Source organism: Oncorhynchus masou, chromosome 5 (assembly GCF_036934945.1).
Source record: "Oncorhynchus masou masou isolate Uvic2021 chromosome 5, UVic_Omas_1.1, whole genome shotgun sequence".
Taxonomy (NCBI): domain Eukaryota; kingdom Metazoa; phylum Chordata; class Actinopteri; order Salmoniformes; family Salmonidae; genus Oncorhynchus; species Oncorhynchus masou.
In genome coordinates, this window is record NC_088216.1 from 913,854 (window position 1) to 940,871 (window position 27,018).

Sequence of the window (27,018 nt, forward strand, 5' to 3'; positions counted from 1 at the left end):
GATGGGTGACCAGTCCTCTTCTGGCTGTGCCGGGTGGAGATTATAACAGAACATGGCTAAGATGTTCAAATGTTCATAAATGACCAGCATGGTCAAATAATAATAATCACAGTAGTTGTCGAGGGTGCAACAAGTCAGCACCTCAGGAGTAAATGTCAGTTGGCTTTTCTATAGCCGATCATTTTAAGAGTATCTCTACCGCTCCTGCTGTCTCCAGAGAGTTGAAAACAGCAGGTCTGGGACAGGTAGCACGTCCGGTGAACAGGTCAGGGTTCCATAGCCGCAGGCAGAACAACCAATCCAGTACATTTTTGTTGAACATTTTGAAATCGTATTGATTAATTTCGGTGGCTGGTCTCTGTCCATTTTATGCAAATAAGTACAGTACAAATTAGAAACGGACAGAGTGTTTTAATTGAATTGGTTAAGGAACACATAAGAACTGAATTCATCTAACATTTGGACCTTCAAACCTGGATCTAAATATCTGTTCCTGTCTTTGAAAGTAACAAACCAAGAACCGTGCACCCAAGGTTGACAGGAACGGTGACGAGATCCAACCGGCATTGCTTTTCTGCGAGACCAGGTCAGTAGTCTGTATTCTCGAATTTGAGGGGAATTAATTAAGATATCTATGATTTGACGTTCTAAAATGTTTCAAATGTATCAATAATAGGAGCTGCGCTATTCCAAACAGATTCTCTGGGTTTTGTATGACCAATACACATATATTGATAACTGGGCCGGTCCGAAATGACCTGAGGTAAGGTGCACTACCATAAATACAATTAGCTTCATAGATCCGGGTGCCTTGGTGGCCAGAGGGGATATTAAGTCTTCATAGATCTGCGTGCCTTGGGGGCCAGAAAGGATATTAAGTCTTAATATATCTGGGTGGCCAGAGGGGATATTAAGTCTTCATAGATCTGGGTGCCTTGGTGGCCAGAGAGGATATTAAGTCTTAATAGATCTGGGTGCCTTGGTGGCCAGAGGGGATATTAAGTCTTCATAGATCTGGGTGCCTTGGTGGCCAGAGGGGATATTAAGTCTTCATAGATCTGGGTGCCTTGGTGGCCAGAGAGGATATTAAGTCTTCATAGATCTGGGTGCCTTGGTGGCCAGAGAGGATATTAAGTCTTCATAGATCTGGGTTCCTTGGTGGCCAGAGTGGATATTAAGTCTTCATAGATCTGGGTGCCTTGGTGGCCAGAGAGGATATTAAGTCTTCATAGATCTGGGTGCCTTGGTGGCCAGAGAGGATATTAAGTCTTAATAGATCCGGGGCCTTGGTGGCCAGAGGGGATATTAAGTCTTAATAGATCTGGGTGGCCAGAAGGGATATTAAGTCTTAATAGATCTGGGTGGCCAGAAGGGATATTAAGTCTTAATAGATCTGGGTGGCCAGAAGGGATATTAAGTCTTAATAGATCTGTGTGGCCAGAAGGGATATTAAGTCTTAATAGATCTGTGTGGCCAGAGGGGATATTAAGTCTTAATAGATCCAGTTGCCTTGGTGGCCAGAGGGGATATTAAGTCTTAATAGGTCCAGGTGCCTTGGTGGCCAGGGGGTATATTAAGTCTTAATAGATTTGGGTGCCTTGGTGGCCAGAGGGGATATTAAGTCTTAATAGGTCCAGGTGCCTTGGTGGCCAGGGGGTATATTAAGTCTTAATAGATTTGGATGCCTTGGTGGCCAGAGGGGATATTAAGTCTTAATAGATCCGGGTGCCTTGGTGGCCAGAGGGTATATTAAGTCTTCATAGATCTGGGTGCCTTGGTGGCCAGAGGGGATATTAAGTCTTAATAGATCTGCGTGCCTTGGGGGCCAGAGGGGATATTAAGTCTTAATAGATCTGGGTGGAACTATTATTAAGGAACTTCCGGTTCCGGGTTGGAGCGAGCGGTCGCATCTACACTTCGGTCCGCAGGTAGTATAACTTTTCATTACATTTTCATTACATTTCATTATAGTACAACGGTTTGATTTGTCTAATCTTAGCAATTTCTTCTTAGCTAGCTACATAGCCGTCTTTGTATCAAAGATAATTGCGTAATTATCGTATTTCGTCGTCCTAACGTAGTCTACACTGCTATCTGCCCAGCAGCTAGCTAACGAATACCAGCACTGTAGAAACTATTCACTCAACTGAACGGCACGATTAGTGTAGTGTTAGCTAGCTACATAGTTGTCTTTGCTGTCTTCGTATCCAAGATAATTGTGTAGTTTAGAGTGTGTAGACTTAGAGTGATTATCTTAATTTACCGAGGTTAGCTAGCCAGCTATTTGTCGTCCTTAACGTAGGAGATACTGCTAGCTAGCTAGCCAACAGCTAGCCAATGTCTACCGAATGGAACTTCAACAACCCGGTCAACATTCCGCTTCGCTCCACAGGTAGTATCACATTTTCATTTCACTTCATTACAGTACAACGGTTTGATTTGTTTGATCGTAGCTAGCTAGCTACATAGCCGTCTTTGTATCTAAGACAATTGTGTAGTCTAGAGCGATTTTCTAGGTTAGCTAGCCAGCTATTGTCGTTCTTTTAACGTAACGTAACGTAATCAACACTGCTAGCTAGCCAGCTAGCCCCGAATAGCAGCACTGTAGAAACTATTACACTCGACGGAACGACTTGATTAGTGTAGTGTCAACAACGCAGCCACTGCCAGCTAGCCTACAAAGTCAACAACGCAGCCACTACCAGCTAGCCTACTCCAGCAGTACTGTATCATTTCAATCATTTTAGTCAATAAGATTCTTACTACGTAAGCTTAACTTTCTGAACATTCGAGACGTGTAGTCCACTTGTCATTCCAATCTCCTTTGCATTAGCGTAGCCTCTTCTGTAGCCTGTCAACTATGTGTCTATCTATCCCTGTTCTCTCCTCTCTGCACAGACCATACAAACGCTCCACACCGCGTGGCCGCGGCCACCCTAATCTGGTGGTCCCAGCGCGCACGACCCACGTGGAGTTCCAGGTCTCCGGTAGCCTCTGGAACTGCCGATCTGCGGCCAACAAGGCAGAGTTCATCTCAGCCTATGACTCCCTCCAGTCCCTCGACTTCTTGGCACTGACGGAAACATGGATCATCACAGATAACACTGCTACTCCTACTACTCTCTCTTCGTCCGCCCACGTGTTCTCGCACACCCCGAGAGCTTCTGGTCAGCGGGGTGGTGGCACCGGGATCCTCATCTCTCCCAAGTGGTCATTCTCTCTTTCTCCCCTTACCCATCTGTCTATCGCCTCCTTTGAATTCCATGCTGTCACAGTTACCAGCCCTTTCAAGCTTAACATCCTTATCATTTATCGCCCTCCAGGTTCCCTCGGAGAGTTCATCAATGAGCTTGATGCCTTGATAAGCTCCTTTCCTGAGGACGGCTCACCTCTCACAGTCCTGGGCGACTTTAACCTCCCCACGTCTACCTTTGACTCATTCCTCTCTGCCTCCTTCTTTCCACTCCTCTCCTCTTTGACCTCACCCTCTCACCTTCCCCCCTACTCACAAGGCAGGCAATACGCCGACCTCATCTTTACTAGATGCTGTTCTTCCACTAACCTCATTGCAACTCCCCTCCAAGTCTCCGACCACTACCTTGTATCCTTTTCCCTCTCGCTCTCATCCAACACTTCCCACACTGCCCCTACTCGGATGGTATCGCGCCGTCCCAACCTTCGCTCTCTCTCCCCCGCTACTCTCTCCTCTTCCATCCTATCATCTCTTCCCTCTGCTCAAACCTTCTCCAACCTATCTCCTGATTCTGCCTCCTCAACCCTCCTCTCTTCCCTTTCTGCATCCTTTGACTCTCTATGTCCCCTATCCTCCAGGCCGGCTCGGTCCTCCCCTCCCGCTCCGTGGCTCGACGACTCATTGCGAGCTCACAGAACAGGGCTCCGGGCAGCCGAGCGGAAATAGAGGAAAACTCGCCTCCCTGCGGACCTGGCATCCTTTCACTCCCTCCTCTCTACATTTTCCTCCTCTGTCTCTGCTGCTAAAGCCACTTTCTACCACTCTAAATTCCAAGCATCTGCCTCTAACCCTAGGAAGCTCTTTGCCACCTTCTCCTCCCTCCTGAATCCTCCTCCCCCTCCCCCCCTCCCTCTCTGCAGATGACTTCGTCAACCATTTTGAAAAGAAGGTCGACGACATCCGATCCTCGTTTGCTAAGTCAAACGACACCGCTGGTTCTGCTCACACTGCCCTACCCTGTGCTCTGACCTCTTTCTCCCCTCTCTCTCCAGATGAAATCTCGCTTCTTGTGACGGCCGGCCGCCCAACAACCTGCCCGCTTGACCCTATCCCCTCCTCTCTTCTCCAGACCATTTCCGGAGACCTTCTCCCTTACCTCACCTCGCTCATCAACTCATCCCTGACCGCTGGCTACGTCCCTTCCGTCTTCAAGAGAGCGAGAGTTGCACCCCTTCTGAAAAAACCTACACTCGATCCCTCCGATGTCAACAACTACAGACCAGTATCCCTTCTTTCTTTTCTCTCCAAAACTCTTGAACGTGCCGTCCTTGGCCAGCTCTCCCGCTATCTCTCTCAGAATGACCTTCTTGATCCAAATCAGTCAGGTTTCAAGACTAGTCATTCAACTGAGACTGCTCTTCTCTGTATCACGGAGGCGCTCCGCACTGCTAAAGCTAACTCTCTCTCCTCTGCTCTCATCCTTCTAGACCTATCGGCTGCCTTCGATACTGTGAACCATCAGATCCTCCTCTCCACCCTCTCCGAGTTGGGCATCTCCGCGCGGCCCACGCTTGATTGCGTCCTACCTGACAGGTCGCTCCTACCAGGTGGCGTGGCGAGAATCTGTCTCTTCGCCACGCGCTCTCACCACTGGTGTCCCCCAGGGCTCTGTTCTAGGCCCTCTCCTATTCTCGCTATACACCAAGTCACTTGGCTCTGTCATAACCTCACATGGTCTCTCCTATTATTGCTATGCAGACGACACACAATTAATCTTCTCCTTTCCCCTTCTGATGACCAGGTGGCGAATCGCATCTCTGCATGTCTGGCAGACATATCAGTGTGGATGACGGATCACCACCTCAAGCTGAACCTCGGCAAGACGGAGCTGCTCTTCCTCCCGGGGAAGGACTGCCCGTTCCATGATCTCGCCATCACGGTTGACAACTCCATTGTGTCCTCCTCCCAGAGCGCTAAGAACCTTGGCGTGATCCTGGACAACACCCTGTCGTTCTCAACTAACATCAAGGCGGTGGCCCGTTCCTGTAGGTTCATGCTCTACAACATCCGCAGAGTACGACCCTGCCTCACACAGGAAGCGGCGCAGGTCCTAATCCAGGCACTTGTCATCTCCCGTCTGGATTACTGCAACTCGCTGTTGGCTGGGCTCCCTGCCTGTGCCATTAAACCCCTACAACTCATCCAGAACGCCGCAGCCCATCTGGTGTTCAACCTTCCCAAGTTCTCTCACGTCACCCCGCTCCTCCGCTCTCTCCACTGGCTTCCAGTTGAAGCTCGCATCCGCTACAAGACCATGGTGCTTGCCTACGGAGCTGTGAGGGGAACGGCACCGCAGTACCTCCAGGCTCTGATCAGGCCCTACACCCAAACAAGGGCACTGCGTTCATCCACCCTTGGCCTGCTCGCCTCCCTACCACTGAGGAAGTACAGTTTTCCCGCTCAGCCCAGTCAAAACTGTTCGCTGCTCTGGCCCCCCAATGGTGGAACAAACTCCCTCACGACGCCAGGACAGCGGAGTCAATCACCACCTTCCGGAGACACCTGAAACCCCACCTCTTCAAGGAATACCTAGGATAGGATAAGTAATCCTTCTCACCCTCCCCCCCCCTTAAATGATTTAGATGCACTATTGTAAAGTGGCTGTTCCACTGGATGTCATAAGGTGAATTCACCAATTTCTAAGTCGCTCTGGATAAGAGCGTCTGCCAAATGACTTAAATGTAAATGTAAATGTAAATGGGTGGCCAGAGGGGATATTAAGTCTTAATAGATCTGGGTGCCTTGGTGGCCAGAGGGGATATTAAGTCTTAATAGATCTGGGTGCCTTGGTGGCCAGAGAGGATATTAAGTCTTAATAGATCTTGGTGGCCAGAGAGGATATTAAGTCTTAATAGATCTTGGTGACCAGAGAGGATATTAAGTCTTAATAGATCTAGGTGCCTACCTAAATAAAGTCCTGAATAGAGTGTGAGAAGATAGAGTGAGGATATAAACTGGGCTTGGTGAAATAGGAAGGTGATTCTATGCGTACAAGATAACTTGAATGGTCAATTAAACTCAGGGTGAATTCACCATTGTTCTGATTCAACAGACAGTACTGAAATAAAGTCCATCGATCCGATCCAACAGACAGTACTGAAATAAAGTCCATCGATCCGATTCAACAGACAGTACTGAAATAAAGTCCATCGATCCGATCCAACAGACAGTACTGAAATAAAGTCCAGAAAGGAGGAGAGGGAAGCCCAATACAGCGGACTGAGATACAAGATATTGGTGTTCTTTAAAAGTCCTCGGACACAACATGAAATAGGAGGTTAACTAGGGATTTACGACCCCTGGGTAATAGCTTATAGTTGTACGGGTGAGACCTCATGTCCGATCGACAGTCAACTCTATAGATAAAGTTTCCAGAAGGGAGAAATACACATCAAACACGACATACACATAGATTGTGAGCATTAAAGAGACACACACACAGTCAGACAGGAGAGCAACTATAGAAACGAGGTAATGTTAAACAGCACATACATAGATCATAGAAATATATACACATAGATAGTGATAAATACCATAGTGGCTGCCTACATCACCGGGGGTATGTACTCTGATTGGTTCCAAGTTTAGGAGTTGGGAGTTAGTCAAATTTTCTTGAGAAGACAGAGTGTTGAAATGTGCTTTTTATGAGAAAATGTGCGAGAATTGAAGGTGACAACAAATGTTATAGTCATCATAACAATGTTTTACTGTCATATACAAAAAAATCAGGTCCTCCCTCGACTGGGACCCATTAAGTTAACTCTTTTCGAGCTTCGGCCCACCACCTAATAACACAACCACTACAGATAGAACAATGAGGCAGATGTTTCACCTGAGGAATAAATGTGAAACATCCGGTTGGCTTTTTCACTCACTACCAAATATGGTGATGAGAGGAAGCCTAATGGGAGAAGAAGTAGCCGGATGGCTTCTGCTGATTTTCTCATTGATCAAACGTTTGATCTCAATACAGTTTTCTGATTCCATAACTAGAATCTGTAACAAACAGAGTGGACTACGTTTTGTAGACTTGACCCTTTTGCAAAAGTTTTTTTTAATGGCGTTGTTTAGAAGGAGTGCGAGGACGTATTGAGTTATTTCACACCGGTAAACTTCACAAAGTAGGCGTTCCCTAATGAAATATGCAAATAAATACTCAAACGCGCCAATAGGATCTCGCTAGGTCCTGCTTGGCTCTACCCACCTGTCTTGTTCTGTCCAATATGATTAATTTGCTCCCATTGGTTCTGGTCTATCTGGGTTAGTTATAAAAATCTTTGGCCACACAGTCCGTGAAGAGCATGATGTGTTGCTGACTGACGTTAACCACCCAGCTAGTATAAGACCTGCATAGCACAGAGTATATCAATTTGACATTGCAACATCGTACATTGTGGGTAGTTTAGAAGATAATAAATATGTAATAACGCAAAAACATAACTGTTTGTACTTAATAGTAAGTAGGTAACCAGATCGTGACGAGAACTAAGTTACTATTTTTCCCACTATTTTTCCCACTCCAGTCAGCAGATGACGATCTGCGACTTTAAGGCGATGCTGCTGGTGTGACGTATAATGTAGTGGACGGAACGCTTCTTTCAACAGCAGCAACAGTGAGTCAGACACCTCGGTAGCTTAGGACAAAAGAGACGAACCAATAAAGCTCTTTAGACGCTTTCATATAGCCACTGTATTTTAAACCCACTTCTGTCGTCTAGTTAGTTATCCGATTTAATTTCATATTTACGGTGTTGTTGTTATTATTATTCAACTAGCAGGCTGGTTCAGTTAGCATTAGCCTAGCTAGCTAACATATCAGACCATGAGTTCACTAAGCTACTCTCCTGATAAAGAAGAGGAGATCTGCTGGACGGAGAAAGAAGCTCTCGTGAAAGAGGAGGAGGAAGAGGAGGCTGTTACAATACAAAAACAAGTAGACGGTGAGGCTGTTGCAGTGAAAGAAGAAGAGAAAGATGCCTTCAGAGTGAAAGAGGAGGAGGATGTTACAGTAAAAGAAGAGGAGGAAGAGAAAGAGGAGGGTGCAGTTTTTGGAGTGAAGGAGGAGGAGGGGGAGATGACTGTCACATCGAAAGAGGAGGAGGAGGAAACTGGATATCTGGGCCCGTTTTCCCAAACGCAACTTAAGGCATCCAATGGTAACGATGAATTTAGCCTTAAGATGGTTTTGAGAAACCGTTCCCTGATTAACACTAGTAAGTACTGTCTTAAAAACAGAGGCACAAACTCTGCAGTTGTTGAACTGATGTTTGGTGTTAAAGGGGAAATCTGTAGTTTCTACATTCCATGTTTGGACTTTTAAATTATTTATTTATAGCCATTGATTCTTGAAGAATATAACACATGCCTCATGAGCTTAGTTCAACTGTTGTACCCCATCAGATCCCCAAATAAGCTTTTTTTAATCCAATGTTTAGAAACAATGTAAATCAACACTGTATATCCTCAACATGGTTAAAACTATAATGTTGATATCATGGATGGTCAGTCCTTGCATCCATAGGTCTGTCTATGAATTTGAGAGTAGTTACATTTCTCCAGCCCCATCATCATCTTATTACCAAAACAGTGTTGGAATGTGTAATTACATCATCACATCATTGTTACATCATAAACGTTTATAAGTGGCGGAATGACGCTTTATTGTTTCAACTGCAGATTGGTTGATTTGATTGTGGCTTTTTTTAAAGGGACAACCTCGGATTTAAACAACAACAAAATGTCAGCCCTGAGACTTGGTTTGGTGAATGGCTGAGGGGTGGAGAAATGGACCCCTCTCTCAAATTCACAGAGAAAGTTATTGTAGCCACCTTGTCAAGACGTTCAGACATCTTGGCGTAACAGTTATAAGGTGTTGGCTTGACAGTCGCTGGACCCAGGTTTGAGTCCCGCTCAGGGCCTCCCCTGAATTCACTACACTATGAATACAAGGACTGGCCATCCATAAGGTCAAAATGATAGTTTTAACCAGATTGAGGCTATACAGTGTTAATTTACCAACAGTGGAGTTATACTAGCTTATGTTTTGGTTTTTGGTGGGGTAATACGGTTGAAACATTTGAGGCATTTATTTATGAGTTCTATTCTTCAGGAACCAATGGCTATTATGATGTCATAATGACGTATGATGCTATAAGGGCTGACCCCATTCAGTCGATTGTTTGGTCGACAGGCTGTTAGTCGAACAGTCGCAAATATACAGTCAGTGTTTACTCTGCGTTCATTTAAGTGTGTCTCTGCGTCACGTCAGAATCATTGCCGCCACACCAAAATAAACATCCGATTTCTAACAAACATAGTTTCAATTAAGTTCTGTAAAATCACGTTTGCTTTTTCTTGGTAAATAGATAATCTTTGTTGGGTTCAACACAGTTCTGAAGGTTATTTAGCTCTGTGGCCTCTAGAATGATGGAGGCCACTGTGTTCTTGGGGAACTTCAAAGCTGCAGAAATGTGTTCGTATCCTTCCCCCACATCTGTACGTTGACACAATCCTGTCTCTGAGCTCTATGGACAATTCCTTTGACCTCATGGCTTGGTTTTTTGCTCTGAAACTGTGGGACCTTATATAGATATTTGTAGACAAAGAAGAGCTGTCCAGTCGGTCTAACAAAACATTCAAGGGACGTTTTTCTCAAAAGTTACAAGTTTATCAACTTTAAAAGCAGAATTACGTTCCTCAACTGTAGTGTAATGATATACCATTTTCTAGCTCAGAGTCTCTACTTTTATCCAATATTAAAAACACCTTTTCTAATGTCTCTACATAAGACAGAATCGAGCTGGTCGGTCATGTGATCCGTTACAGAAAGCTGGGTGTGTTTTGCACGCCACTACTTCACAGGAGAGACATTTGAACATAAAAAAACTAAACTTGATCAAAATGTCTCTTTTTTTTGGCAGAAATTCCTCCTTGAACATGTGAACTTTCATGTGCTTTAATAACAAACTCTTATGTAATCTGGAAATATAAATAAAATGTGATTTCACAAAGCTGTTTAGACATGGAGAAAATACAGAATGTAGCATAGCCATGATTGGTGGAGGGGGCTGGGACATACTGTGATTGGTGGAGATGATGAGGGGGCTGGGACATTCACGAGAAAGAAAATCCATTCTGTGACTCAAGGCTTCTCTGTCAAATGGCACACCCCCCTCTCTGTTACCGTGGAGATTTCAAAGATCCATTTGGATCTATTGATATTGTCATCTTGGACTACAAGCAAAGTGTTGCTACATCTTTCAGCTGCTTTCATCAACACAGCTCTGTCTACTGTGGATAAAGCAGTCTGAACTGGTTGTCCTGGCGACAGCTGCTGGTATCAACACAGCTCTGTCTACTGTGGATAAAGCAGTCTGAACTGGTTGTCCTGGCGACAGCTGCTGGTATCAACACAGCTCTGTCTACCGTGGATAAAGCAGTGTGAACTGGTTGTCCTGGCGACAGCTGCTGGTATCAACACAGCTCTGTCTACTGTGGATAAAGCAGTCTGAACTGGTTGTCCTGGCGACAGCTGCTGGTATCAACACAGCTCTGTCTACCGTGGATAAAGCAGTGTGAACTGGTTGTCCTGGCGACAGCTGCTGGTATCAACACAGCTCTGTCTACTGTGGATAAAGCAGTGTGAACTGGTTGTCCTGGCGACAGCTGCTGGTATCAACACAGCTCTGTCTACTGTGGATAAAGCAGTGTGAACTGGTTGTCCTGGCGACAGCTGCTGGTATCAACACAGCTCTGTCTACCGTGGATAAAGCAGTCTGAACTGGTTGTCCTGGCGACAGCTGCTGGTATCAACACAGCTCTGTCTACTGTGGATAAAGCAGTCTGAACTGGTTGTCCTGGCGACAGCTGCTGGTATCAACACAGCTCTGTCTACCGTGGATAAAGCAGTGTGAACTGGTTGTCCTGGCGACAGCTGCTGGTATCAACACAGCTCTGTCTACTGTGGATAAAGCAGTCTGAACTGGTTGTCCTGGCGACAGCTGCTGGTATCAACACAGCTCTGTCTACCGTGGATAAAGCAGTGTGAACTGGTTGTCCTGGCGACAGCTGCTGGTATCAACACAGCTCTGTCTACTGTGGATAAAGCAGTGTGAACTGGTTGTCCTGGCGACAGCTGCTGGTATCAACACAGCTCTGTCTACTGTGGATAAAGCAGTGTGAACTGGTTGTCCTGGCGACAGCTGCTGGTATCAACACAGCTCTGTCTACCGTGGATAAAGCAGTCTGAACTGGTTGTCCTGGCGACAGCTGCTGGTATCAACACAGCTCTGTCTACCGTGGATAAAGCAGTGTGAACTGGTTGAAGCTGAGTACAGCTGCTGGTATCAACTTGGCTCGTTGCTCTCTAGTGACCCCTTGTGGCGGGCCGGGCCGGGCGCCTTCAGGTCGAGTTCAGTCGTAAAGTGAACAGTGTTTCCTCCGACACGTTGGTGCGGCTGGTTAAGCGGGCGGGTGTTAAGAAGCGCAGTTTGTGGAGTCGTGTTTTCGAGGACGCATGACTCGACCTTCGACTTCCCGAGGAGTTGCAGCGATGAGACAAGATCGAAATTGCATTACTTCCTCATGTTTTCCTCCAATCACAGTGTATGATACCATGTAGAAGCTCTGAGTCATTACTTCCTCATGTTCTCCTCCAATCACAGTGTATGATACCATGTAGAAGCTCTGAGTCATTACTCCCTCATGTTTCCTCCAATCACAGTGTATGATACCATGTAGAAGCTCTGACTCATTACTTCCTCATGTTCTCCTCCAATCACAGTGTATGATACCATGTAGAAGCTCTGAGTCATTACTCCCTCATGTTTCCTCCAATCACAGTGTATGATACCATGTAGAAGCTCTGACTCATTACTTCCTCATGTTCTCCTCCAGTCACAGTGTATGATTCCATGTAGAAGCTCTGACTCATTACTCCCTCATGTTTCCTCCAATCACAGTGTATGATACCATGTAGAAGCTCTGACTCATTACTTCCTCATGTTCTCCTCCAGTCACAGTGTATGATACCATGTAGAAGCTCTGAGTCATTACTTCCTCATGATTCCTCCAATCACAGTGTATGATACCATGGAGAAGCTCTGAGTCATTACTTCCTCATGTTTCCTCCAATCACAGTGTATGATACCATGTAGAAGCTCTGAGTCATTACTTCCTCATGTTTCCTCCAATCACAGTGTATGATACCATGTAGAAGCTCTGACGAAGGCCTTGAAAGCTTAATAAAGAGCAGTGTGGGAGTTTCTTCTTCTTCTTTTTTCTCATGTTATCCCATTTACCTGCAACAAAAAGATCAGCTCAGATGTGCCTTTTTTTAAGTTGTGTTAGTTGCACAATATGTATTTTGGATGCAGCGGTTGTTAGCTAGAATGCTAACGCTCATTGACAAAGCTAGCCAAAGAGCATTTTATTGGTTGAAGTCGGAAGTGTTTTTAAAAAAAAAAAGTATTAAAACAGTTGTTTTGCGACGATGACACAAACATATTAAGCAGGACATTCACATGAGCCTTACATTTGTAGTTAAGAAAGTAGTGTGAAATACACACATAAGCTGTAACCAGTAAATGGAGGCTATTAGAACTCCCTGGGTTTTCTCCCACGGCGCGGAGTTCGTGAACAGCAACACAGATCTTAATGCTGCAATGTTTTGCAATCACAGACAGAGATATTGGAGGGGCCTGTATTGGAGGGGCCTGTATTGAAGGGGCATGTATTGGAGGGGCCTGTATTGAAGAGCCTATATTGGAGGGGCCTATATTGGAGGGGCCTGTATTGGAGGGGCCTGTATTGGAGGGGCCTGTATTGAAGGGGCATGTATTGGAGGGGCATGTATTGAAGAGCCTATATTGGAGGGGCCTATATTGGAGGGGCCTGTATTGAAGGGGCCTGTATTGGAGGGGCCTGTATTGAAGGGGCATGTATTGGAGGGGCCTGTATTGAAGGGGCATGTATTGAAGGGGCCTGTATTGGAGGGGCCTGTATTGGAGGGGCCTGTATTGGAGGGGCCTGTATTGAAGGGGCCTGTATTGGAGGGGCCTGTATTGAAGGGGCCTGTATTGGAGGGGCCTGTATTGAAGAGCCTATATTGGAGGGGCCTATATTGGAGGGGCCTGTATTGAAGGGGCCTGTATTGGAGGGGCCTGTATTGAAGGGGCATGTATTGGAGGGGCCTGTATTGGAGGGGCCTGTATTGAAGGGGCATGTATTGGAGGGGCCTGTATTGAAGGGGCCTGTATTGGAGGGGCCTGTATTGGAGGGGCCTGTATTGGAGGGGCCTATATTGGATGGTCCGGTATTGAAGGGGCAGTTATTGAAGGGGCCTGTATTGGAGGGGCCTGTATTGAAGGGGCCTGTATTGGAGGGGCCTGTATTGGAGGGGCCTGTATTGGAGGGGCCTGTATTGGAGGGGCCTGTATTGAAGGGGCCTGTATTGGAGGGGACTGTATTGGAGGGGCCTGTATTGGAGGGGCCTGTATTGGAGGGGCCTGTATTGAAGGGGCATGTATTGGAGGGGCCTGTATTGAAGGGGCCTGTATTGGAGGGGACTGTATTGGAGGGGCCTGTATTGGAGGGGCCTATATTGGATGGTCCGGTATTGAAGGGGCAGTTATTGAAGGGGCCTGTATTGAAGGGGCCGTTATTGAAGGGGCCTATATTGGAGGGTCCGGTATTGAAGGGGCAGTTATTGAAGGGGCCGTTATTGAAGGGGCCGTTATTGAAGGGGCCTGTATTGAAGGGGCCGGTATTGAAGGGGCCGGTATTGGAGGGGCCTGTATTGGAGGGGACTATATTGGATGGTCCGGTATTGGAGGGGCCGTTATTGAAGGGGCCTGTATTGAAGGGGCCTATATTGGATGGTCCGGTATTGGAGGGGACTATATTGGAGGGTCCGGTATTGGAGGGGCCGTTATTGAAGGGGCCTGTATTGAAGGGGCCTATATTGGATGGTCCGGTATTGGAGGGGACTATATTGGTGACAATGTCTGCTGAGAGTTTCAGCAACTTTAATAACTTATTTCTGGCCTACAATCATCCACTTTACTACTAATAGGAAATAAATAAGACAGAATATGACTATTGTTGCTCACTTGACTGTCTAAGACAATTGTCAAATATGTTTATCAAAGCATTAAAACATTCAGGACAAATTATTGCACATCATCATGGGCTTTTAGCTGAAATAAACAGTGGATTTCTGCTGTTGTGGGCCTTTAACCATCTTTCTGACTTTGTTGTTCACACAGGAGAGAGACTTGACTATCATGGATCCTCTGGGGAGCCTGAACAACAACATGGTGCAGAGCAGAGTCTCTCCACATCAGAACATTTCAATAAACACCAGCGGACACCCACAGGAGAGAAATCTAACCACTGCTCTGTCTGTGGGAAGAGTTACTCAAGATCAGATTCATTGAAAGCACACCAGAGAATTCACACTGGAGAAAAATCTTATAGCTGTGATCAATGTGGGAAGATTTTTGCTACATCAAGCAAGCTGACTATACACCAGAGAAAACACACAGGAGAGAAATCTTTCCACTGCTCAGACTGTGGGAAGAGTTACTCAAGATCAGATTCACTGAAAGCACACCAGAGAATTCACACTGGAGAGAAACCTTATAGCTGTGATCATTGTGGGAAGAGTTTTACTACATTGAGCCAGCTGACTTTACACCAGAGCAATCACACAGGAGAGAAACCTTACAACTGCTCTGACTGTGGAAAGAGTTTTGTTTTATCAGGATATTTAAAATCACACCAGAGAATACACACAGGAGAGAAACCGTATAGCTGTGATCAATGTGACAAGAGATTTAGTCACTCAAGCAGCCTGATTGTACACCAGAGAACACACACAGGAGAGAAGCCTTATAGCTGTGATCAATGTGGGAAGAGTTTTACTGAATCTACTCAGCTGACTAAGCACCAGAGAAAACACACAGGGGAGGAAATATCATCATTCTTGTGACTGGAAAGAGTTTTGTTTTGTCAGGACTTTTATAATCACACCAGACGAGACACACAGGAGAGAAGTCTCATAGCCGAAAACAACATGACAAAAGACACTCTGATAAAATATCTGATGAAACATCATTCATGAAGGAGTTGAATGCTTTTAACATTGTAGTAGGAGTATTCTAATGATGTCACAATGTAGAACCCTAAACGTTTGTCCCCTGTTCTATTGATTTCAGCATGATGTGGATATTAGCCTCATCAGGGGGAAAATCCAGGTTCTGAATTGAAAGAGTACTATTTATTTGATTAACAAAAAAGAAAGTTGTGTTGCACTATTTTAGTTTTTTTAATCGTCTTATGTTTTGTTGTGTAGTAAATATTTCAGTTTTAATTTTCATTGTTTTTATTCGTCCATGTCTGAAATGTGCTATAAAAAAATAAAGCTTGATTTGATTAAAACAAAATCAAAACAAATTAACCCAATGACCGACCTTAACGAATCCAGTGCATGTTGAATTAAAACAAACAAACAATGAAAACAAACAAATGGATCAAACAGATCAATTCCACTTTTCCAGCCTGCTGAAGGCGTGGTGGAGTGGTAAACACCACCCCCGGCTCTACCACGACTCCATTTAGTTGCGTCCAGCCTGTAGACAGAAACTAAAACACGAAGCTACCGCGCTTGCAGGGTCTACAGTCAATCACGGATTACAAAAAGAAAACCAGCCCTGTCGCGGACCAGGATGTCTTGCTCCCAGGCAGACGAAACAATACAGTGCCACTGACACGGCCCGCTACCAAAACCTGCTGACTCTCCTTCACTGCAGCCGACGTGAGTAAAACATTTAAACGTGTTAACCCTCGCAAGGCTGCAGGCCCAGACGGCATTCCCAGCCGCGCCCTCAGAGCATGCGCAGACCAGCTGACTGGTGTGTTTACGGACATATTCAATCAAACCTTATCCCAGTCTGCTGTCCCCACATGCTTCAAGAGGGCCACCATTGTTCCTGTTCCCAAGAAAGATAAGGTAACTGAGCTAAATGACTACCGCCCCGTAGCACACACTTCCGTCATCATGAAGTGCTTTGAGAGACTAGTCAAGGCCCATATCACCTCCACCCTACCGAGACCCACTCCAATTTGCTTACCGCCCAAATAGGTCCACAGACGACGCAATCCAACCACACTGCACACTGCCCTAACCCATCTGCACGCCTCCAACTCAATCATCATGTTTGCAGATGACACTACAGTGGTAGGCTTGATTACCAACAACGGTGAGATGGCCTACAGGGAGGAGGTGAGGGCCCTCGGAGTGTGGTGTCAGGAAAATAACCTCACACTCAACGTCAACAAAACAAAGGAGATGATCGTGGACTTCAGGAAACAGCAGAGGGAGCACCCCCACATCCACATCGATGGGACAGTAGCGGAGAGGGTAGTAACACCCAGTTAGAGATAGGGGGCAGTATTTCCACTTTGGAGGAATTGCGTGCCCATAGTGAACTGCATCAAAATCTGTCCTAAATTGCTAATATATGCATATTATTATTAATATTGGATAGCAAACACTCTGAAGTTTCTAAAACCGTTTGAATTATGTCTGTGAGTATAACAGAACTCACAGGGCAGGCAATCTTCCAAACAAGGAGTGAAATTCTGAAAGTTGGGGCAACTTTGACGTCATCGCCCCCTCCCTTCCCAACAAGTTATGGATCTGGAAACACTTCCTATGTCTTCCACTAGATGTCCTCATTCAGTAGAAAGTGTAATGGAGCATTTGCTGTGAACTTTGACCTAATGGGAAGGAAAGTAGTTGGTGTCGCAAAAGGATGCCATTTTATTGAGGCACGTTTGCCTTTGAGTGCTTCGGCTGTTCCAATCAGCCCCAGATGAAAAACAATGATCCGGTTGGAATGCTATTGGATACATAAGATTATAACATCCTGAAGATTGATTCTGCACTTAGTTTGACCAGTTTCTTTGACCTGTAATATGTCATTTGGAAGTTTTGATGCAAAGTTATCCAGGACCAGAAGTCATTTTTTTGGGCATTTGAGCTGAAAGTTGTAGCAAATGCTGCTACTTGGACACTAGAATTGAACATTATGAAACAAAACGATTTATTGTTGAACTAGGACTCCTTGCACTACATTCTGATGAAAGATCATCAAAGGTAAGGGAATATTTATGTTGTAATTTTGTATTTCTGTTGACTCTAACATAGCGGAGAAATATTGTTACGTCTGAGCGCCGTCTCAGGTTATTGCAATGTTAGGCTTTTTCCGTAACGTAAAAAAAAAATGTGACACAGCGGTTGCATTAAGAACCAGTGTATCTTTAATTATATGTAGAACATGTATCTTTAGTCAAAGTTTATGGTGAGTATTTCTGTTATCTGGCGTAGCTCTCTATAATTCCTCCGGATATTTTGGAGGATGTTCTGAACATGGTGTCAATGTAAAGCGAGATTTATGGATATAAAATGCATATTATCGAACAAAACATAAATGTACTGTGTAACATGTCATATGACTGTCATCTGATGAAGATTTTCAAGAGGTTAGTGATTGATTTTTTTTTAATCCTGCTTTTGTGATTTTTATCTTTTGCTGGAAAAAATAGCTACGTTTTTTCTTTGGTTTGGTGGTGGTCTAACATAAATATATGTTGTGTTTTCGCCGTAAAATATTTGAAAAATCTGACACGCTGGGTAGATGAACAAGGTGTTTATATTTCATTTGAGGTATTGAACTTGTTAAAATTAGAGATCGGGCTACTTTTTTCAACATTCTGTTAAAAATCGCGCAACATTTCAACGTCCTGCTACTCATGCCAGGAATATAGTATATGCATATGATTAGTATGTGTGCATAGAAAACACTCTGGAGTTTCTAGAACTGGTTCAATGGTGTCTGTGACTATAACAGAACGAGTTCGGTGGTCAAAATCGCCAGAAAACCTGGTCACTAATTCGACGAAGAAAAAATCAATCCGCCAGCCCATGTATTGTCTATTGGAAGGAAAAATAATTTAGGGTGAGATTACAGTTCCTACAGCTTCCACATGATGTCGCCAGTGTTGTGATTTCGATTAAACTAAATCCTTGGTCATCTGAGTAATACCCACATCCGGTTGACAAGTCCACAGCTGTAAACAATGGAACCGGAAAAGTTAGTTATGTTTCCCAAACTCGTGCTTATTGAATACAGATCGCTCCGTGATCAATTTGATCATTTATTAATGTTTAGTAATACCTAAAGTTGGATTACAGAAGTAGTTTGAAGTGTTTTGTCAAAGTTTATAGGCAACTTTTTTAATTTAAAAAAATAACGTCGCGTTTAAAAAATGTGTTTTTACTGGATCTGACGGTGTTCATAAATTGACATTTTGGGTACACAAGGACCGATTTAATCGAAAAGAAATACCCAATTGTGATGTTTATTGGACATATAGGAGTGCCAACAAAGAATCTCGTCAAAGGTAATGAATGTTTTATATTTTATTTCTGCGTTTTGTGTAGCGCCAGCGACGCTAATTCCTTTGTTTACGTCCCTTCTGGTATTTCGGCGTGTTGCCTGCTATCGGATAATAGCTACTCATGCTTTCGCCGAAAAGCATTTTACAAATCTGACTCGTTGGCTTGATTCACAACGAGTGTAGCTTGAATTGACTACCCTACATGTGAATTTTAATGAACGTTTGAGTTTTAACGAGTGCTATTATCATTTGGCGTAGCGCATTTGCATTTATTGTTGGCAGGGGGTGCGGTTGCGTCCCGGGTGGGCCAGACAGGTTAATGCGTGGAGGTTAAATATGTCTAAAGAATATTTTTGCATTCCCTGCGCCACCTTTTCAGCTGAACGGGGGGATGGAGTTCCTGTAGGGGAACCCATCGCCTTAAAAAGATCCGTTCCTCAGTAGATGAGTAGATGGTATAGAGTATATACATATGAGATGAGTAATTATATAAAGTGGCATTGTTTAAAGTGACTAGTGATACATTTATTACATCCAATTTGTAATTATTAAAGTGGCTTGAGATCTTAGTCAGTATGTTGGCAGCAGCCACTCAATGCTAGTGATGGCTGTTTAACAGTCTGATGGCCTTGAGATAGAAGCTGTTTTTCAGTCTCTCGGTCCCTGCTTTGATGCACCTGTACTGACCTCGCCTTCTGGATGATAGTGGGGTGAACAGGCAGTGGCTCGGGTTGTTGTTGTCCTTGATGATCTATTTGGCCTTCCTGTGACATCGGGTGGTGTAGGTGTCCTGGGGGGCATGTAGTTTGCCCCCGGTGATACGTTATGCAGACCTCACTACCCTCTGGAGAGCCTTACGGTTGTGGGCGGAGCAGTTTCCGTACCAGGCGGTGATATAGCCCGACAGGATGGCCTTTATTACACCCCCACTACCAAATATGGTGATGAGAGGAAGCTCAGTGGTACAAGATTGCGAGATTGATTTTGGCCAACATTTTGCTAATTTCTTATCGATGAAACGTTTGATCTCAATAGAGTTTTCTGTTTCCATAACTAGAATCTGTAACATACAGAGTGGACTACGGTGTAGACTTTACCCTTTTGCCAAAGTTTCAAAGAAATTGCGTTGTTTAGAAGGAGTGCGAGGACGTTTTGAGTTGTTGCACATGCGCACTTCACACAGTAGGCGTTCCCTAGCGGAAATATGCAAATAATACCAGAACGCGCCAATAGGATCGGGCGAGCTCCTGCTGGGCTCTGCCCACCGCCTTGCTTGTTCTGTCCACTATGATTAATTTGCTCCCATTGGAAACGACAGGCTCTGGTCTATCTTGGGTAAATTATACAAATATTTGGCCACGCGGTCTGTGAAGGGCATGAGGTGTGGCTGACATTAGCCAACTTGAGCTAGCTACCGAGCGAGCATACAAACTTTATTTGAATGTTTTATTAACCACAAATTAATATGAAAAGTACATGGTTTCTATCAGTGTATATGAAAGACATTTAGGCTAGGGGGATAGGAGTGGGCAGGGCAATATCACATTACACAAGGACCTTAAAAGGGACATACTCACAGTTATAACTGTATTTTTGTTGAGAAAGTATTTAAAATCTTAAAGTATCTTAAAATATAGTTACATTTATTTTTTGTAAGGTAATAAAATGTGGTGTTTTGTTTGTACATTTACATTTACATTTGTGAATTTGAAATTTGGCCAAAATAATTTAATTTTTATTTTGCATCAAATTGTCAAATCTTATTTCTATCGTAAGTGAAGAATCCAAGCAGTACATCTCTCCATAATAGTGTAAAATCTTCATAAATGTGTTAAATTATAAGTGGTGTAAAGTACTACTTAAGTCGTTTTTTGGTATCTGCACTTTTACTATTTCTATTTCTATTTCAGCTAACTTTTTCTTCACTTCATTCCTAAAGAAAATTATGTACTTTTTACTCCGTACATTTTGACAGGAAAATGGTGCAATTCACACACTTATCAAGAGAACATCCCTGGTCGTCCCTACTGCCTCTGATCTGACGGACTCACCAAACAGAGAACATCCCTGGTCGTCCCTACTGCCTCTGATCTGACGGACTCACCAAACAGAGAACATCCCTGGTCGTCCCTACTGCCTCTGATCTGACGGACTCACCAAACAGAGAACATCCCTGGTCGTCCCTACTGCCTCTGATCTGGAGGACTTAGTAAACAGAGAACATCCCTGGTCGTCCCTACTGCCTCTGATCTGACGGACTCACCAAACAGAGAACATCCCTGGTCGTCCCTACTGCCTCTGATCTGGAGGACTTAGTAAACAGAGAACATCCCTGGTCGTCCCTACTGCCTCTGATCTGATGGACTCACCAAACAGAGAACATCCCTGGTCGTCCCTACTGCCTCTGATCTGACGGACTCACCAAACAGAGAACATCCCTGGTCGTCCCTACTGACTCTGATCTGACGGACTCACCAAACAGAGAACATCCCTGGTTGTCCCTACTGCCTCTGATCTGGCGGGCTCACCAAACAGAGAACATCCCTGGTCGTCACTACTGCCTCTGATCTGACAGACTCACCAAACAGAGAATATCCCTGGTCGTCCCTACTGCCTCTAATCTGGCGGGCTCACTAAACAGAGAACATCCCTGGTCATCCTTACTGCCTCTGATCTGGAGGACTCACTAAACAGAGAACATCCCTGGTCGTCCCTACTGCCTCTGATCTGACAGACTCACCAAACAGAGAACATCCCTGGTCGTCCCTACTGCCTCTAATCTGGCGGGCTCACTAAACAGAGAACATCCCTGGTCGTCCCTACTGCCTCTGATCTGGCGGGCTCACTAAACAGAGAACATCCCTGGTCATCCATACTGCCTCTGATCTGGAGGACTCACTAAACAGAGAACATACCTGGTCATCCCTACTGCCTCTGATCTGACGGACTCACCAAACGGAGAACATCCCTGGTCATCCCTACTGCCTCTAATCAATTGAGTACTTTTTCCACCACTGTCAATTATAAATCTACTGGTGTCTTACCACAGATTCCTTACATGAATACATTGCCACAAAAGATACAACACTGTTTCTGGGTGGTGATTACAAAATGTACAATTTGAATTTATGTTTTTCTTTTTACTTCATAGAGTGGTTGGCAGGATAATATTTATGAACAATTTTAAAATAAATTTCCTTAATTTTGTTAATAAATTGGTTTGTGTGTGGCAACATTCAAACTTTTTTCCAACAGATATGCTCAATAAAACCATTCCAATAAGGCATGACATAAGAAAATAGATACAAAATCATTTTGAAACATTTAGCTCTATTGTTGTTGAATGGACTAAAATAAAAACACATCATTCCTACTGATGAGCCAACAGGTTTAATTGTAGGTATGTTCTGACGGTCTTGACACATTCAGGTGTTACAGGGATCTTGGGAAGTGATCAGAGTTCCAATGGCAACATGTTTCGGTGTTACAGGGATCTTGGGAAGTGATCAGAGTTCCAATGGCAACGTGTTTCGGTGTTACAGGGATCTTGGGAAGTGATCAGAATTCCTTATAATGAAGTAAAAGACCCTCTGCATTTACCAGTTGGCTCAACAATAGCATATTATTTAGGAAACAATATTCTAAAAACAAAGAAGTATTTTTATACAATACGTCCCAATTATTTCATATATAATATATGTGTGTAGAAAAATTATGCTTATGTAAAGCTGTTAATGAAAAGCAGAGTTTCACTGGAACTTTCTCAATATTATAACTGCGAACCAACATGACCAAACCAACTCGGTAGTACAGAGTAGATCAATATAGCGTTGCAAAAATATTGCATTGTGGGTAATTTAGAAGATAGCCGGAAATAGTTTAAGAAATATGTAATAACGCAAAAACATTTAGTACTTTTGTACATATAGGTAGCCAGATCGTGACTGAAACTACGTTACTAAGTCTTTAACCACACTGTTGTTACATTGGTGGGTAAAATTTCATGCTTCCTTAATTAACAACTTGTCTGATAATTAAAATATAAATTTCTCTCAACTGCGTTACCCCCTCCCGTCAGCAGATGGCGGTCTGAGACTTTAAGGCGATGCTGCTGATGTGACGTATAATCTAGTGGACGGAACGCTTCTTTCAACAGCAGCAACAGTTAGTCAGACACTTCGGTAGCTTGATAGACTAAATAGCCACTGTGTTTTAAACACACTTCTGTTGTCTATTTAGTTATCAGATTTAATTTAATATTTACGGTGTTGTTATTATTGGTCATCTTGCTGGCTGGTTAAGTAGCATTAGCCTAGCTAGCTAACATCTCCGACCATGTGTTCACTAAGCTACTCTCCTCCTGCTAAAGAAGAGGAGGTCTGCTGGACGGAGAAAGAGGGTCTGTGGCTGAACGTTGTCGTGAAAGAGGAGAAAGAAGAGGAGGATGTCACTATACAAAAACAAGTAGATGCTGAGGCCACGGGTTTGATAAAACATTTTACTGCTCTAACTACGTTGGAAACCAGTTTATAAAAGCAATAAGGCACCTCGAGGGTTTGTAGTAAATGGCCAATATACCACGGCTAAGGGCTGTGTCCGCGGTGCGTCGTGCTTAAGAACAGCCCTTCGTCGTGGTATATTGGCCGTATACCACACCCCCCCCCCGTGCCTTATTGCTTTTATAAACTGGTTTCCAACGTTTCCAGCCCTCGTGCCTTATTGCTTAAATATAACACATGCCTATAACATTAGCTTAGTTAAACTGTCAGAATCCAAAATAAGCTTTTTTTTTACTCCAATTGTTTAGAAACAATGTAAACCAACACTGTATAGCCTCAACATGGTTAAAACTATAATGTTGATATCATGGATGGTCAGTCCTTGCATCCATAGGTCTGTCTATGAATTTGAGAGTAGTTACATTTCTCCAGCCCCATCATCATCTTATTACCAAAATAGTGGTGGAATTACAGGTTTGTTATTGGTTGAGCTGCAGATTGGTTGATGGGGCTTTTTTAAATGGACAACTTAGGATTTAAACAGAACAAAATGGCTGCTTTGAGACTTGGTTTGGTTAACAGCTGGAAGGAGAAGTGTAACCACTCTCAAATTCATAGAGAAAGCTATTGTAGCAACCGTAACCTAACACCTAGTGACCTCATCAAGAAGTTCAGACATCTTGGCGTAACCGTTTATAAGGTGTTGACTTGACAGTAGCTGGACCCAGGTTTGAGTTCAGATTCATTGATGTGGCTTTTCTTTTTCTTTTTACTTCTACAGGATCAGTGTCTCTGGACAGTTGCTGCTCTGATGGTAAATAATGTACTTACATTCAGTAATCTTGCTCTGATTTGTCATCCCGAGGGTCCCAGTAGTTTTGTTTGATAAAATCCATGTTTATATCCCGATCCATGTTGTATACAGCGTTTTGCATGAATTCCGACTCTTTGAACTTGCAACAAAACAATTGATGAAATCGAATCTGCAAAACGTTGTTTAACCCGGTCAAGTTTGGTTTCTGTGCAATCCCCCAGACACTCTAGAAGACAACCAAACTTGTTTCATCGTTCTACATTACGTATTGGCTATGCAACATGTCAATTATACCATGAAGGTCAACCACCATTACTCACCAATGAGAAGAACAGGAGTTCACTTGTTTGAAAATGTTTAGTCCGTAGACCACTTATCATTTTGAAACCTAGCTAGAGAGCCAATAAACTGGGCTTTCCAGCAGTATGTGAACGGAAACAGGACACACGGTAGTTTACATTGCGCAGCGGTTCGTTCTCTTCAACAAACTTTTCTCAAATCTGAAAAAGTTAAACGTGGCTACTAAAAGTGGAAAAGCTAAATCAAAGTCCAAGTATAAACATGTTGATGATATTATTGCAGAAATTGAGAGTGACACAGAAGGAATGGATGAATCCTCTGTGAGTGACCACAGTTATGATTCCAGCGTGGAAGAAATGTTTTTGGAAGGAAAAGATCCACTTTTAGATCAGTAAGTAAAATAGGTTTTTGCTTCTTGTGCTAATGCAGTTGTTTAAATGGTTGCATATTCATTTGAGACATTTTTATATATATATGTGTGTGTGTGTGTGTGTGTGTGTGTGTACATACACACACACAGTACCGGTCAAATTTTGGACACACCTACTCATTCCAGGGTTTTTCTTAGTAAAAATTATTTTCTGCATTGTAGAATAATAGTGACGACATCAAAACTAGGAAATAACACATATTGATGCAGGGCTCACCTGTAATGTGTTGATGTCGAATCGGCAGGGCTCTCACCTGTAATGTATTGATGCAGGTAATGTATTGTATGCAGGGCTCTCACCTGTAATGTGTTGATGCAGGGCACTCACCCGTAATGTGTTGATGCAGGCTCTCACCTGTAATGTATTGATGCAGGGCTCTTATCCATAATGTATTGATGCAGGGCTCTCATCCATAATGTATTGATGCAGGGCTCTCACCTGTAATGTATTGATGCAGGGCTCTCACCCGTAATGTATTGATGCAGGGCTCTCACCCGTAATGTATTGATGCAGGGCTCTCACCCGTAATGTATTGATGCAGGGCTCTCACCCGTAATGTATTGATGCAGGGCTCTCACCCGTAATGTATTGATGCAGGGCTCTCACCCGTAATGTATTGATGCAGTGCTCTCACCCGTAATGTATTGATGCCGGGCTCACCTCTACTAAACTAAAGGTTAAATAAAATAACAGTCAACTTGAGATCTAACTGAATGTTTTTTTTTAAATCCTCAATAGTGGTAGAGACTCTGACTCTGATGACCTCTGGGTGCCACTCCAAAGAGACCACAGTCCTCCATCCCCTACTCGTTCAAACGTAGGAACTGGTTCCTCCAGTACGCCCCCTGCTGTCTCCGGCTCCACCCCTTCCCCCGCCCGGCCATCTAGAGGTGTGAAGAGGCCAGCCCAGAAGCAGAGGAGGGCCAGTGAACCAGCGACAACTACCACCGAGGCAGAGGACCGTTGGCACACTGTGCTAGAAGATGATGTGGAGCCACTTCCACCAACATTTAGACCGAGAAGGCAGCCGGGACCTCAGCTGGACATGACTGCAGAGTACAGCCCCGGCATCTTTTCCAGATGTTTTTCTCCTCGTCAGTTCTTGATTCGCTGGTTTCTAACACCAACACGTATGGGGCTAAGAAACAAGCAGGCAAGAAAGAGGCATGGAAGCCCATTTCCATCCAAGACCTGTACTGTTACATCTCAATGGTTATTTACATGGGGTTGGTGAAGTTGAAAACCCTGAAGAGCTACTGGAGAACGTCAACACTCTACCAACTGCCTTTCCCCACCACTGTCATGTCTTCTAACAGGTTTCTGACTATCTCGCGGGCCCTTCATATCAGTGACCCACAAGTTGACGACGACAATGACAAGAAGAGAGGCACAGCAAGCTTTGACAGGCTCTGCAAAATCAAACCTCTCTACTCCAGCATGGTTGAGGCCTGCAAGACCCATTTTCAGCCCAGCCAGAACCTGTCCATAGATGAGAGGATGGTAGCCTCAGAGGCTGGAGATGGCCTCAGACAACGTATGTGTGGGTACAAACTGTTTGTTTTGGCCGATTCTGTGTGTGCCTACACTTGGAATTTTTTGGTTTACGAGGGGAAATCCATCTCCGCCACCGGTAAAGGAGTTAGTTGTGATTCCGTTGTGGAATTATTGGATTTTCCACTGCTTGGGACGGGCTTCAAACTGTTTGTGGACAACTTTTACACAAGCCCCACCCTGTTCACAGACCTGAGGAAGCTGGATGTGTGGGCTTGTGGCACCATCCGTACCAACAGTAGAGGTTTTCCCAAAACAAAAGTAAACGCCATGCCAAGGAGGGCTGATCGGGGGACCAGCGATGGATTCGGAAACATGACCTGCTCTTTGTTAGGTGGATGGACGCCAGAGAGGTGGTCATGTGCTCCACTATCCACAAGTCCTTCAGTGGCGATCACGTCAACAGGCGTGTGAAGGATGCCAATGGTGCATGGACCACTAAAGATGTCCCCATTCCTGCTGCTGTGAAGGACTACAACAAGAGCATGGGAGGTGTGGACCAGTCAGACGCTCTGCTTGGCTACAACAATGTTCTTCACAAGACCATGAAATGGTACAGGACATTGTTCTATCATTTCATCGACATTGCTGTGGTGAATGCATTCGTCCTTCATAAGGAAATGGCTAAGAGCTGTGGACAGACCTCCATGACACAGCGAGCCTTCAGAGAGCTGCTCATCCAGGAGCTTGCTGACTGCGGCACGAAGG

The 27,018-nt window shown here is 44.3% G+C and overlaps 1 protein-coding gene across 2 annotated transcripts; it reads left to right on the forward strand.

Moving 5' to 3' along the window:
• The first annotated feature begins 7,851 nt into the window (after nucleotides 1-7,851).
• LOC135530571 (zinc finger protein 239-like) lies at nucleotides 7,852-15,654 on the forward strand. Of its 2 annotated transcripts, none has more exons than XM_064958872.1 (2): nucleotides 7,852-8,466; nucleotides 14,518-15,654. In XM_064958872.1, the coding sequence occupies exons 1-2, from the start codon at nucleotides 8,076-8,078 to the stop codon at nucleotides 15,240-15,242; spliced, it is 1,116 nt and encodes a 371-aa protein (XP_064814944.1). In that variant the 5' UTR covers nucleotides 7,852-8,075; the 3' UTR covers nucleotides 15,243-15,654. The 2 variants fall into 2 exon arrangements, with proteins under 2 accessions (XP_064814944.1, XP_064814951.1); XM_064958879.1 differs by having other exon boundaries at nucleotides 7,852-8,409.
• The last annotated feature ends 11,364 nt before the right edge of the window (nucleotides 15,655-27,018 follow it).